At 41.3% G+C, this 14,721-nt stretch overlaps 1 protein-coding gene across 2 annotated transcripts in view; it reads left to right on the forward strand.

Annotated features, from left to right (window-relative positions):
• The first annotated feature begins 9,339 nt into the window (after positions 1-9,339).
• The window catches only part of SLC35F3 (solute carrier family 35 member F3), a 193,385-nt gene continuing 188,003 nt past the window's right edge, over positions 9,340-14,721 (forward strand). For both annotated transcript variants that reach the window (XM_067294735.1, XM_067294737.1), the window contains exons 1-2: positions 9,340-9,561; positions 9,923-10,152. In XM_067294735.1, the coding sequence (XP_067150836.1) occupies positions 9,509-9,561; positions 9,923-10,152 (283 nt within the window). In that variant the 5' untranslated portion in view covers positions 9,340-9,508. The remainder of the gene's footprint in view (positions 9,562-9,922; positions 10,153-14,721) is intronic.

Below are 14,721 nucleotides of genomic sequence, written 5' to 3' on the forward strand. Positions count from 1 at the left end.
GTTTTGCTCAGGGCCTACACTGTAAGTTTCTTGCTGAGATTTAAAGCCCTTACTTCTTCTCCTATCCCAAGCAAACAGGAAGATCAGTGTAACATCTTTTTCTCATAATGAATAGCTTTAAGGCATTCATGTTAGTCTTTTTTTTCCCCAAACTAACAACTACAGTATAGTGAGGTTGTGTAGAGATGGCATCTTCTTGCAACGCCCTGTCTGTTTATATTCTGATATGCTAACCTCAGAAAGTAAAAGAAATGTTATTCCTGTGCAGTCTCATTGCCCCTGTAGGAATAAAACAGCCGAGAAAGTGAAAAAAATTCACTTTTTCCTCAAAGTGGTAAGTATCTCCTAAATGATGAACCTTTGTTACTGCTGCTGATGGCACAAGCCTGAAAAATAGTTTTCATCTTTGGCTACCTCGAAGTGTTTTTTAAAAGGTTGGTTTGTATATGATCTCATGGTGTGGTGGCATGATAAATGTAGGTTTCCTAAATGATATGAAGATATTCTCTTTGGAGTATAAGAGCACTTTGGAAGAACTGAGAGGCAGCTCAGATTTTTGCATATTTTTTCCTACTGCAGATGTTCTGGTTTCAGTTATTTGCTTTTTGTAAGGTCTATTCACTAACTGTAGAAAAGTCTAGTAAAGTCAATCCTCAGATTTACTAAATGACAAATAGCTAAATAATCACAAATACTGATCATCATCTTAATTTAAAACACCTATTTTAGGCAATGGAAACTTTTCATCAGTTACATTGTAAAGTTATTTTGTTACTTGTCTGCCCTACTGTTACAAAATACCTCAATACTAAAATGAAATAACCACATGCTACAAAAATTACTGTTCATAGAAGATGAATACTTAGTTTCTGGTGGGAGATATATCAGAGCCTAAAATTAGTCTGCTAGTCCAAGGACTATGACAATGTCAGAATAACTGCTGTTGAAAACTTGCATGTTTAGTGTGTGTGTGTGCTTATATATATACATATATATATATATATATCTCCTCCAACTCCATGTTCTGATCTGAATATTTCTGTTTGTTTTTTGTTTGTTTGTTTAATTTGACTGTAAGATTTGGCTTAAAATAGAAATAGTTTCTGTATATTACAATAACTCTGCCTGTGTGTAACACTGTTTTGCACCTGATAAATCAGAGAACCTCCACAGGCCACGGTCTCCTCCACAACTACTGGAGGGCGGAGGGAAGGGAGGTCTTGCTCAGCCATTAAAAGGTACGGGGGTAGTGTTTTACAGACTAATGCAGCATGAAACGAACTTGGGGTTTGTGGAACAACATGACCATCTCAGCCAGTGCACGGTGTGAGTGGGGCTTTTGTCTCAAAAATGAGATCACAGCAATTAACAATATAGCACGTGGGAGGAGAAGCCTCATAAAAGACCTTTTTATATTTATGGCATCAAAAGGAATAAATGCAATTTTGGTCCATGATTGGTGCCACAAGTCAGACTAAAACTTGTCATGATGAGGACTTATTTTGTTTTAGTAAAGGAGCACCATATTTAAGGCTACAAGACATTAAATTTAGTAGTGGCTGAGAGCTAAAGCTCTATTGGTATATGTATGTATGTGAATATTGGAGGATGACAAAACACTAGGAGCAGCTCTATGTTCAGGCAGTAATAATGACTTTGTTTTATAGGGCATATTTTAATTCTCTATCACTGTTTACAATAAATACATTGAAGGTATTAAAAAGATCCTGTGTGTGGTAGAAAGGGATTAGAATACCTCACAAATTGTGGAGTAAAGCACAAAATTTGCCATTTTTCAACTTTTTCATGTGTGAAATCATAACTTATCTGTCTGTATTTTGTGTAGTGGGAGAAAAAAATTACATAAAAAATAAATTACTCTGATTTTTCTTACTTCAGAGATGTGATACAGCTAAAATTGAGGTTTCTGGCACAGATATATTCTAAAAATCCTATTAGAATAGTTTGAAATCTCTTTCTTTTTCTATTTACTACAGATTCTAACCAAAGAATATCAAAGCTAGAATTTTGGCTTATCTTTATAGCTAAATATTCCATAGAAAACAAAGTTTTTCTTTTTTGGTCAGATGTCTGGCAAACTTTACAGTTAATGTGAACTAGCAATGTACCTCCAAGGTAAGTGGAAAGTATCTCCTAAGTTTAAGTGGACTTTCAGATCCATTTCATATGGTCTGAGGATCATTTTGTTTTAAGGGACATCTTAATATTCTCACTTTTTGAAAATGGCTGCTTCAAATACCGTACTGTATGATTATATCCATTTTGTCTCCTGATGCTCAGCGTTACCCAGAGGGCTGACAAATGGAGTTGAGGAACCCTGCCTGCCTCTCTGCCTGCCTTCCTCACCAGCCAAACTCTGCCCCTCTGCTGCAGTGCGCAATGATCACTGTTAAAATCTCTTAGTGATATAAGGCGGTAGAAATGGTGGGGTGCAAGTCTGCCATAAATAGTCTGCATTTGAGGATATCTCACAGAGCATATGGCTGTCAACACTTTCAGGGTCAGCCATAACTCATGTCAGCCCCTGAATTTCACTTTAAGCAATGTCATCTCCAAAAGTGCAATAGATTCCTATAGTATAGGAAGTTTTTTCAAGGACAACAGGTATATTTCAAGTTAGTCAAGGCGAGTGCCCGTCTCCTAATGAAGATATCTAAGCATGATGAGATCTCCTCCTCACCTTCATGTACAGTTTTTCATTTGCCTTCCTGTCTCTTGTTTTTCACATTGCTGATAGGGCTTAATAAGGCTTCAGGGAATCTCTCAGATTCCCTTATCAATCCTTGAATGGGAATCTTGCATGGGTCAACAAAGGAAAAGTTTGTATATAAAGACAAACCTTTCTAACTAGCTCAAAAAAATTAAGGCAGTCTACAAAAAATAATATAAAAATGTGTTTTAGCAGAAAGATTACCCACAAAGGAACACAAGGACCTACTGATTTAATGAATTTTTTGATATTAGCTTAACCAAAATTACAAGTAGAAGTTAAAATACCAATGGCAAATAGAAAAACTTTCCTTGTGATCATGTTTCTTTGGAAATACGATAAAGTGACTGATCAGAAAAGTCAGGCCACTCTTCAAATTGAGTGTCTGCCTGTGAATTCTGAGGCTATACATTAAAACCATTAAGCCAGTGGAGTTTCACCAGTGTGAAATAAGATCAGATTATTTCAAGTTGGTGGAAAACTTTGCCTTAAATTGTAATGACTTGCACTTCTCAGTTCTTTTGAGAAACACAGCTGCTTTTGTCTAGATACAAAAGACTATTTCTACCTGGAAAAACAGTTGTAAATAATATTTTCATTATCTGCAATGTTTGCCTGACGTGTGAGTAAATAATCTAAACAGTGTTTCCAAAACCAGGTTTTGAGGGCTGTTTTATAGACTGTTCATTCTGTATGATAATTGCAGTGCAATTTACTTGATAATCTAACTTTGTGCAGTTATGTATGCCATAGATGCATGATTTTCAGCAGCAATGATGACATTCATCCTGATTCTTGTGACCTTTTGGTGGAAAAGATTATGTACAACTGCTAGTGCTTTTCATCCACTTTTTCCTTTTTTTTTTTTTCTGAGCTGTAAATCTTTAAATAAAGAGTGAGGCATTGGTAAAACTGATGTGGTGGATCTATATCAGATACAGTAAATGGAAGTTTAGCTGTTTACCTTTCGATCATCATGTGACGCTGCTGTACTTCAGGTACTAAAAAATGTGAGAGGATGCTAATGCACGTGGCTCCTTCCAAACTAAGACTTTTGCGTTTAGCTTCCCAATTGGCATGCACAGCAAAATCCAGGTCTGCTTTGAATAATGCAAGGAGAAACTGGGCTGTTTTACTTATATAGTTCTGTGCAGTAAGCAGTTCTAACATGAATGTAAAAAAAAAAAAAAAAAATCTTCTGGAGAGTTCAGGACTACAGCTTTTGCAAGGTCATCTTCTCCTGACTCAACCTTTAAGAATATGATTTAAAAGCTTTTTGACTTTCCTCAGCACATGCCCTTTGGCAGGACTAAACTGCACTGCTGCCAGTCCAGCTCAATACCAAGCATGTTAATGAAGTGTCTTGGGCTTTTTATTAATTCTACAAGCAGGGAAGTCCATTCAGCAGTGACTGAGAAAGTTTTATCAAATAATCTTATTGTTTCAAATTTATCACCACCACAAAGGGATCTACTAAAGAAATACAGGGTGGAAGAATTTGTTTTCTAACACTGCACATTTTACACTAAGAAGCAGTGCTGCCTTGAGGCTCAAATGGAAAAGCAGTGCTAACTTCTGCCCATGCAGCATATAGGGATGTTGCTATCAACAAAAGAATATGAAGGAGCCTGCATAGTACCTCTGTGAACTGTCTGCCCACTGCCTGCAGTTCTTACTATTATTATTATGAGGAAACTGCACAGTCCAAGGCTAGTGACAGGTTTTCTGCATCAAAAATGTCAATTTTAAAAAGCACCTTCAAAACTAGAAGAACAAAAGTTTATCTCAAGGTTGAGAATTACTACATTCTTCTTGGGGCTAGCACACTCTCCAGATAAGCAACTTTAAACATAATATGAATGCTGTGCTCTGATTCACCAAAGCAACTTCCTTCCCCATGCACAATCCATTAATTTTTTTTTTTTCCAAGTTCCAGACGGGGTCCTTCACTCTCCCTTATGTGTTTTCATGGCTGCTGTTATTTTCTGTGTGGTTTTTCAGAGGCTAGCCAGAGTAGGTGTCTGTGGCTAGATTCCCCCTTTTCATTATCCCCTGATTGTTTGGCTTAACCCCTCTCAGCCAAACGAGGACCCTGTTGTGGTCAACACAACATGGAAAGGACAAGCCAGGATGGATACACAGATAAATACAGAAAATTTGCAAGACCAGTAACTAGCGTAACGAGTTTTGCCTTAACCTCTGTTATGTAGCCTATTATTTCTAGTGTGTATTGCTTGAAATGGGAGAATATGAAGTGATATCAAGCCTATGCAGAACATGCAATGACTTTGGGATTCAAGTCTCTAGCATTTCTCAAAAAACTGCTGTTCAGTATTTTCTGTCAATTACACCTCCTGAAGCTCTTTTGTGGTCTCTTGCTGGAAGGAGAAGAAGATTTTACCACTTTTAAAACAAATATTATTTTTTCCTCTTTTTGGATACCAAGTTTTCACTTGAACTGAGAAGAGAGGGAATGGCAGGGCTCATACACCACCCAGAAATGATGATAAGGTCTAATGTTTTTTTCTGTACTTCTCATCTAACAATAGATAGCAAAAAAACCCAGTAAGCCTATTTTCATTTTCCAGTCTAAGGGACTTATATTTTTGGCTGTGTCTGGCAAAGGAGAACAGTTCATATTCTACAGCTTCAGCGCAGTAGATTAAAATCAGCTTTCTACAGAGCTGCAGACTTCCCAGAAACGGAGACTCTGTATGTCCCTTGCTGACTGCAACAGGAAGCTACATCATAACTTTCAGAGTTTTCTAGTTGCTTTCAGCAAGGAATCTGAAATCCTGATGCTTTGGTTTTGCCTGTGCATTGCAGGGGTCCCAGAATAACCTGGGAGTTTACATTAAAGATGTGCTGCAACTTGTCTTTAATTCATCTGACTGTGCTCTCTCAAGATCTCTACTTGAGAAAGCAACTGTGAGTCTGTTGAAGGTGGTTGGACTGCTTGTGTTTAATCAGTTGTGCATTTGGCTGCTGACTGTCAGCTCTATTTTTTTGTTGTTGTTGTTCTCTGGGTTTCGATAAAACATTGAAAGGCAGTATTAAGTACTTGAAAAACATGAATGCAAGTAAGATTCTCCAGGATAGACTGGAAAGTCTCTAGCAACGTATTTTATGTTGCCAATTCAAAATATTTTGCATGTGAAATAGATTATGTTCAAAGTTGCACTCTTATCCAGACTGCATAGCATATGACTCTTAAGTTGGTCCCACTGATTTAGCTGGAGCCACTTTGGAGGTATAGTAGCTTTATATTCATGTGGATGTCAACTTTCACCTGAACTAGAGAAAATTAGTAGTTTTGCCATATGAGTGTTTCCATATATTATATGGGACTTTCACCCTGCACATTGTGTTTGTCTGTCTAACACCCCAAAGCCTTTGGAGCAGGAACGTCTGATTAATGGCTCTGGTATATACCTTCAGTGCTAAGCATAAAAATATTAAGAAGCAGGACATACACCAGCTACAGAGATTCAATCAGAATACTTGTTTAAGGAGGGGGCTGGGTTGTCTTCAAAAGACTCCAAGCTCCTAAGGGTGATTTTTAAGAACTGGAGAAGAAGGAGCAAGTTAACTTCATGCTGTAGTTTCTACAGTTGTGGTTATTTTGTTACCCAATGAATTAGCTCTACTACATTATCCTACTGCTGTCACTGTATCCTCTAAACATAAAAGTCTTATCTTTTAAAAAAATCTCATTTATCCTTCCCACGAAATGAATAATATTTTGATGAGTATAAACTTCCATCCCAGAGAGACTTTTGGCAAGCTAGTATTGATGGGAGGTGAAAATAAATACAGTTTAAATTATGTTTTCCTCTGGCATGGCATCATATTGTAGACAATACAGTGCTAATATATCTTAACGGCTGTGTCTTTTAAGAGCTGACTATCAGTCAAGCATATAACTTCATGTGGTCTAAAAGAAAAGGTTTATCTAACAGGATAGAATAGGTCACAATACTCTGTAATAAGTATTAATTGTTCCCTTGCTACAGGACACTGACAATTTTTTAAATATATTATTTCCTAACTATTCACTGCTCAGATGATTGCAGGTATTTTATTAAAGTAATGCACTAGTAAGAGGTTCAGGAAAGCTATTTATAGTGGCTCCAGTTTGGTGTTGCACAGCATACTAGGTGGCTCCAGCTTAAACTCTGAGTGAAATCCTGCTCAGTTTTGGACCCTGTTTCTTAAACAGGCATATGCTATTTAGCAAGTGTTTTCTGTCTAACTTGTTGCTTCTTTTTGGTAACATTGGTAATACTGCAATGCTTTTTCTCTCCTCATACTAAAAATCTTAAGTCAGCTCCAAAATCCCACCAATTTAAAATCATAAAGGATCCCAAATGTTATCTTTTAATGGTTAGGCATTCTCCGATGTCACATTGTCACGTTTCAGTTTTAACTACAATGTCTACTCACAATTAAAAAATGCAAACCCAAGCGTATTTTTGCTTGCATGTCTCCAGCAGCTGCTATTTTTAAGAAATATAACTTACACCAAGGTTTGATAAAATCCTAAGAGCCAGCTATGTTGATGCTGCCTCTTACTAAAGTTTGAAATGTCATTTTTATTAACCATTTCAGTGAGCCCTTTAATTTTCACTCCTATGCATTTGCTTCTCTCTAACAAGATGTCTGTCTTGTCATGCATGCTCACTTCAAGTTTGTCAGCGCTGCCACCCAAGCCGTCCAGAGTCACTCGCCTGCATGGTAGGGGAAGGTATTAACACCCGTGTGTCATTTCATTCACATCTTGAAAATGACAGTATTGGGAAAGAACAAAATAGCAGAAAAAACATTCTGGACATGCATGAGGCAGTTCTGGCACATCAAAGTCAAGATGTGGGTAGTCATCTCTGGGCAGCAAGGTACTTCACGGAGGGGCAGAGCCTCTGGCAGAGCTGAGCTTGCCTGCACTGCTAGGCACCAGCCCCTCTGCTCCAACTGTCCGGAGAGGTCGGCTGCCGCTCCATGGGTATTCCTGCTTGGTCGGCCAGCGGTGCTGACTCCTCAGTTTTCTGAGCCTTCGTTTGCTCCCTGGCACTCAGAGAGCCTTATACGACCCTTTTTACCATGCCAATGTGAATTAGTCCTCTACTGAGCGCTGCTAGCCCCGACCTGAGTTTCTGTACCTGCGTTATACTATTTTAGTACCTTCTGAGAATCTTGCATCTATAATGATGGAGAATTTGAAACTAGGTACATGCGGTATTTCAAGCAATTCTCGGATGAAGTCCTATCTTAGCCCATCGCTTAAGGCCAGAGGGAGCATGGACACTGCATACGGGGCAGTATTGGACTTGGGGAGCCTGGCTGAAATGCTGTAATGCCATTCGTGCCTGTTACCACTATCCCTGCTCCGAACGCCCAGAACAGGCTTTAAACCAAGCTAGTCATCAGTACCGGTGGATTTAGTGGACACTGTGTTTTTAGCCTCCCATCTCAGTTTAAAGCACCCCTCTGCGTTGGTTTGTGTATCTTGCAAGGCGCTCTGCCGTGCCGCAAGCAGACAGTGTCAGAGGTCTGCATGCTCGCTACACGGTTGCCCTGCTGCACCACCGTGGATTGCTTGTATTGGATTTTGGAACTGACCTCCACAGTTACAAATATTTTCATTTTCACAGGCTCAAAATAGTGGTTGCATGGGTTATAAAATAACTGTACTGCATTATTTAGTACATATATATTTAAAATTTTGTTCAGCTTTCATCTGCTCGGGGTTTTTACTTTTTATTTCTGATAATGGCACAGTGATCCTTTAATGCTACCTTTAATTGATAGTGAGACGTTGCATTTAATTGATACCAGTTAGTTTTTGAATTCAATGCCATAGTGTTTTAATACTCCAGATAAACTGAACGTGTGTGCTGGTGAAAGGGAATGATCTTTTCTCCTTGGACTTTCTCCTTTTTTTCCCTATGAGAAACATACACATGTACATAAAATTATTTAAATAATTGGAAGTATCTCTACCTATAGGTGCTCAGGTTTTGTCTTAGTAACTATTACTGTTTTTTTATTTTTTTATTGTGCATGAATGTAAGCATTTGTGTAGGGTGCAGACATATGTGCAACCTTAGGCATAACTGTGTTTACTGAGTACTTCCACTGACTGCATTTGTGCCCTAGGTGAGGTTGTGCGTAAACGTTTAGCTTGAGAAAAGTGACCGGTGTCCGCGGTGCCCATTCAGCGAAGTTACCGGGAAACGAGGACTGTGCTGCCGGTGTAGTAAGGCGGGGACATTGGGCTGGTATCGCAGGTGGGGCCGGCTAACACCGCCTGCGTTAGCCCCACTTTGGGGTAACGGCCGCCAAGAGGCCGCGTAAGCAGCCGGCGGGGCCACCCGAGGGGGAGGGGGAGGGGGAGGGGGAGGGTACCCCGCCCCGCCCCGCCCCGCCCCCCCCTCCGCGGGGGGTGCGCGGCGCGGCCGTTGGGCCGGGAGGTTGGCGGCCGTTGGCAGCAGTGGGGCCGGGCGGCTCCCCCTGCTGGCGGCCGGCGGGAGCGCGCGGAGGTGGAGAGCGCGGCGGCGGGCGCGGGGCGCGCCCTGCCCGGCCCTCGCCGCCGCCACTCGGCGCTCCGCGGGGGGGCCGGCCATTTCCCTGCTTCTCCGCGGCGAGCGCCAGCCCGCGGACCCTCTGCAGCCGCCGTCGCGCTCCCTCCTTTCCTCCCTGTCCTGCCCGGCCGGTGAGCGCTGCCGGCTCGCCCCGCCGGGAAGTCTGGGCGCCCCCCAGCCATCGCTGCTGCTGCTCCCCATGGGGATTCGGGAGTTCCCCAACGGCTCCGCGCGGGGCAAAGCCGCCAGCCTGTGAGTACCGCCGCGGCGCCGGGCGGGAGAGCGGGACGGCGGCGGGGACGGAGGGACGGAGGGTGGGAAGGGGCACCTCGCGGCGCGGCACCGCCCGCCCACCCGCGGGGTCGCTTGCGCTGGAGGCCGGCGAGGAAAGTTTGCGGCGCCGCCGCCTCCTGCCGCGGGGCGCCCGGCCGCTCACCTGCCGGGGGAGGTCCCGCCGCCGCGGCAACCCCGCCTCGGGCCGCGGAGGGCGGCGGCGGCGCCGCGCACGCTGCCGCCGAGCCCCGCCGCGGCCCCGCGCTGGGGGAGCCGAGCCGCCTCGCCTCGCCTCGCCCCGCACCCGGCGCCGCTCACGCCCCTCTCCCGGCCCTCGCAGCGGCATGCGGCGCTCCCCCGATGTCAGCCCGCGGCGGCTGTCCGACATCAGCCCGCAGCTCCGGCAGCTGAAGTACCTGGTGGTGGACGAGGCCATCAAAGAGGACCTGAAGTGGTCCCGCTCCGTGGAAGACCTCACCAGCGCGTCCGTGGGGCTCACCTCCATCGAGGAGAGGATCCTCCGCATCACCGGCTACTACGGCTACCAGCCCTGGGCTGCCAGCTGCAAAAGTGAGTCCCCGGGCGCGTGGCTCCGTGCGGGGCGAACCCGGCTGGGGCCAGGGGCGGCGTGGAGGGGGCCGGGGTCACACAGCGAGACTACGGCGTGGCACCCGGTTCAGCGTGAGTCTTTAATATAGACACAGGTTTGGTCATCTTGCATGTGGGGAACAGCCCTCACCCCCCCGTGGAAGCGCTTTCATTCTTTGCTGAGGATTTTATACGTATGCCGTGTTAATCTTTAGGCAGTTTTTGGCTAACGGGAGTGTAGGCTTAATCACTATAGTTAAATTCTATTAAGAAAAATAGAGCAAATATTCGTCTTAATATTACACTTAGTGAAGTATGTTGGTTACCTTATTTGTGACAGCTCTTTAAAAGTACCAGTGCTTTCATGCACGTATATATTTTTAGAAGTAATGTTATCAGTATCTCTTTCCATTGTTCTAAAGGTCTGTCAGATTTTCACAGTAGTTATACTTAATGTGGATTTTATGCCTTTCCTATGTCTACTGCAACTGTTTTTTCCGTCTTCCTGCACCTGAGAAAGAAACTTCCTATGATACCAATATGGAGAGAAACCTAGTCATACTCCTCCAGCACATACATGTTTTACAAAGGAGGTGATATCTTGAGAGGCTTTAATATATCAACTAGAAATATTTTTGCATGTAACACTCTTGTCCATTTTTCATCACCACCAAAGACTATTGCATGAAATAACAAGTTTAAAGAATTAATTTGCTCCTTAACTGAAGTCATGGAAGATATTTTGGTTGTCTTAATGCTGTTCATAACATCGCAGTTTTCTGTTGTAAAAAAGATTATGCTATGACAGAATTCATTACTTTGCTGGGAAAACTGGCTGTGACAAAGTGATTGTTTCTGTGCTGTGCTTTTTTAAGTATTCAGTGTAAACATTCTAATATGTTACTGGTGGATTATCATTACTAAGCACACTGGCAATCAGAAAGGGAAAGATATAAGAAAATACAGTACACAGTACTTGTTCAGTTTCTTCATGAGGAAGAGCAGTTCATGATTGCCTGATAATAGGACTTTGCTGATAAATACTCTAATACTTTTTCTGTTAGAGCCTTTTATTTTTCTTTACTGTGATTATGACAGAAGTATCTGATATTTGCTACCTTTACTCACAGGGAGTATGGGCTTTCTCTAAGAGCAATTCCATTGCCTGGATTGGGACCATTCCTGAGAGTAAAGCTTATTCAGGTCAGTTTTCAGGATCAAACCATATACTGATGCCAGATTGGGTTGGATATTAGTGCTTCTATTTGACATAGTGACTAACAGTCCAGTTGAAGTCACACTCAGCTACTGTGGCTGATTCTTCTGAAATAATAGATGTCATGCTGGCTGTTCAATTATAACCTGTTTGTTGAAATTTATAACTGCCTGAAAAAGTTGTCTAAGCAAGCCTAAGCTTACTATTCCAGTTGTGTTTTCTCTGGTAACTCGTTTGAATAACAAATTTACATGCTTGAGTTGGGGGGGATGTCTGAGGTTTCTTAAGTCTATGCCTAAAAATAATAGGTAATGGGAAGTCTACCAACCCAGGTTTTAAATTGGCAATGACATGTAAAAACAACATTCAGAGAAAATGGGCCATCTCTCTTGCTGGTGTAATACGGTATGGCTGAAGCAGAGCTGTGTTGATCTACATCAGCTGAATAGCAGACTGAATGCATGTAAATGGGGTAAATTGGCAAAAGTGGGAAGCTGGCTTTGTAACAGCTACTTAGAAACCTTTTTGAAGACTCCTGCAATTTGGACTTGTGCAGTTAGCTTTGGGATATGAATCCTTTTGACTTTACAGTTACTAGCTTTAATTAGCCCAAGAACTGTGAACAAAAATAATTTCTATTAAGTTCAGATTGCACTCTTGTACTTTTTGTCTTCTTATTGTGCGTGTTTGTAAGACATTCAGATGCTGTTGGCACTATATAAATAATGAGTATAATTAATGGAGTGCTTTAATAATGGACCTGTTTTCTGGGAAATAAATCAGTAATCTAGTCTGAACTGATCAAATTTCATCCATCTCAATGACATTTTTGTTACTCTGTCACGTGTAGGGCTAGGTCTATCTTTTTTTTCCTCACATACTTCATTTAGACTGTTTATTTAAATAAAATTGTTTGAGGTGTTCAGAAAGCTTTTGACAGTTTTTAACAAAGCTGTAGGAGGGAAACTATCAAAGAAGTTAATTGTCATGAAGTCAGAGATAAAGTGTTGCCATTTCCCCAAAACTGGCCAGGAGACTGGCTTTGTGGTTGAATAAATGACCATTTAAAACAGATTGGGATATCTCAAGGTTATGGACCAGCTCCAGTATTTAATGTACTTATAAATGAGATGGGGGTGGTCGTGGTGGAAATCAAGATTTGCTGAAGACACAAAGTGATATAGATTGGACAGGACAAGAAAGGATTCTACATTACTCTAGAGATTCAGTCAAGTGAATAGCCCAAATGTTAACAAATGACATTCAGTATCACAAATACAAGCCTCTCATGTTCTCTGAAAATGCTAAAATTACTGGTCCACCCCACAAAGTTTCATATCACTACATCAGCTCATGAAAGGGAATAGGCTGGAACTATATACAGTTCAGTGAAGACCTCTGCTTTTTGACTACACTTGCAAACAAGATTTTAGGTGCTACAGGAACTAGAGTAATATATTTTTGTGTTGTGATGCCTTCAAAGAATTTAGTGGTACAGCCTAATGAAATATTGTGCAATATTGATTGTCTCCTCCCAAAAAAGATAACAGAAGGCTCTGAGATGAGTAAGGAGAAAGAATACATACAGAGAGAGAGTCTAAAAGGAGATACTGAAGAGTTTTGGCTGTTTACCTCAAAGAGGTTAGAACAAAGGTACATAAAGTACTGGCAGGTATTGTACAGGCAAATAGAGTGCTTTTCTTTTTACTGTATCATGAGAGGAAAAACATGAACAGACAATGAAGCTGAAAAGCCATCAATAAAAAACAGATAGAAAAAGAAACATTTTTTGAGAAAACGCATCATTTGATTCTGAAACTCATTGCCACGTGCAATTTTTGAGATCAAGAATTCAAAGGGATTGTAATTTATAGTAGTGACAAGATTTCAAATTACCATATTTAGGAAAAGAATGTTGGAGAGAATATTAAACTTCATTCTGCAGAATGCAAATTAGTCTCTCTCAGGCTGGGAGGCAGACCATCTTCTTGCTGAGAGCTTCTTCCTCTGTAGCATCTAGCCACCTTCAGAAAGAGGATAGGTGTGTGTCCTGATCCAATTTGGCACTTCTTATTTTTTTGAAATTCTTACTATTGATTTTCAAGAGAGCTAATTATATGACTAACTGTTCTCCAGTCTAAATCAAATGTTCATGTCTGTCCCATAGGGACTATTTTGAATCAACTGATTTGATTTTTTTTCAAATGCAAAAAGGCAGAGGGGAAGAAACACGTGTCAGATGCAGTCAGATTACAGATTCATAATCTGATGCAGCTATGTCAATAATACAGCTCAATATTTGTGAAATCTTAGTTTTCTATCAATAAGAAATATGTTAATTGACTGTTTAACTTTGGTTAACTTCTTGGAATTGGAGTTTGGTTAACTAACTTGGAGAACTTCTGGTTCTCACCAGTATCAGTGGGAATTAGATTTCAGATGTTTTTTAAAAATGTAGTCTCTGGGAGCTTTTCTGTACTTGAGAAATACAGATGTCACTAAACTCAGCTGTCTTTCTCACAGGCATAGAAGACTATTTTAATTATGGTAGCAATTGGCAGGATGCTTGCTTCCACCTGAAACGTGCACAGCTAGCACCTTTGCCAGACATTCATTTTTCTTTGTGTTAACTAAATCTATTTTGTAATGATTCAATATCACAGTCTGTCATTATGTGATTAGTATTTTAAATACATATGTGTGTGCCAGAGCCAACTATCTCCATTTTGCAGTCTTTGCCTCTTCCTACAGATTGCCTGCATACTTCTACTCCTTGTTTAGGGCTAGAGTCTTCTAAAGCAGAGATTCTCTAATATCCTTAGCATGTGTTCCTAGATACAAACTCCTTATGGACAAATCAGGATCTGTCTCCTTTTAGATGCCCAAGAGACTACCTGGCATCCCACTTTCATTCACACACCTGCTTTGTGTACAGACAGATGTTGCTCTACATGCAAAAGCAGCAGGAAGAGAATATTTACACAGTTTTTACTCCTTTTGGTGCTGTTAAGTAGAAATAGAGCACAGTCTGTGGTTCACAGCTGTGAACATACATTTCTATGAGACCTTAACCTTGTGAATAGTCCCAAATTGTTCCAGTGACGTCCTTCAAGTGGCATGTTGTTGTTCAGGTGAAAGGGAAAGATTGTTTCCACGACACTAAAGAACTCTGGTTCCACTCCTCCCTCTTACTTTAAAAATTAATTCCCTATTTTAATATTTCTTCATCAGTATTTCAACAATAACAAAACAAGCCACACAGTGTTATTGCTCAGACTCTCAATGTAATACTCATACAGCTTGTAGCACAGTAGGTCTTGACCTGGATGTGGAAT

The sequence above is a fragment of the Apteryx mantelli genome, chromosome 3 (assembly GCF_036417845.1).
Source record: "Apteryx mantelli isolate bAptMan1 chromosome 3, bAptMan1.hap1, whole genome shotgun sequence".
NCBI lineage: Eukaryota > Metazoa > Chordata > Aves > Apterygiformes > Apterygidae > Apteryx > Apteryx mantelli.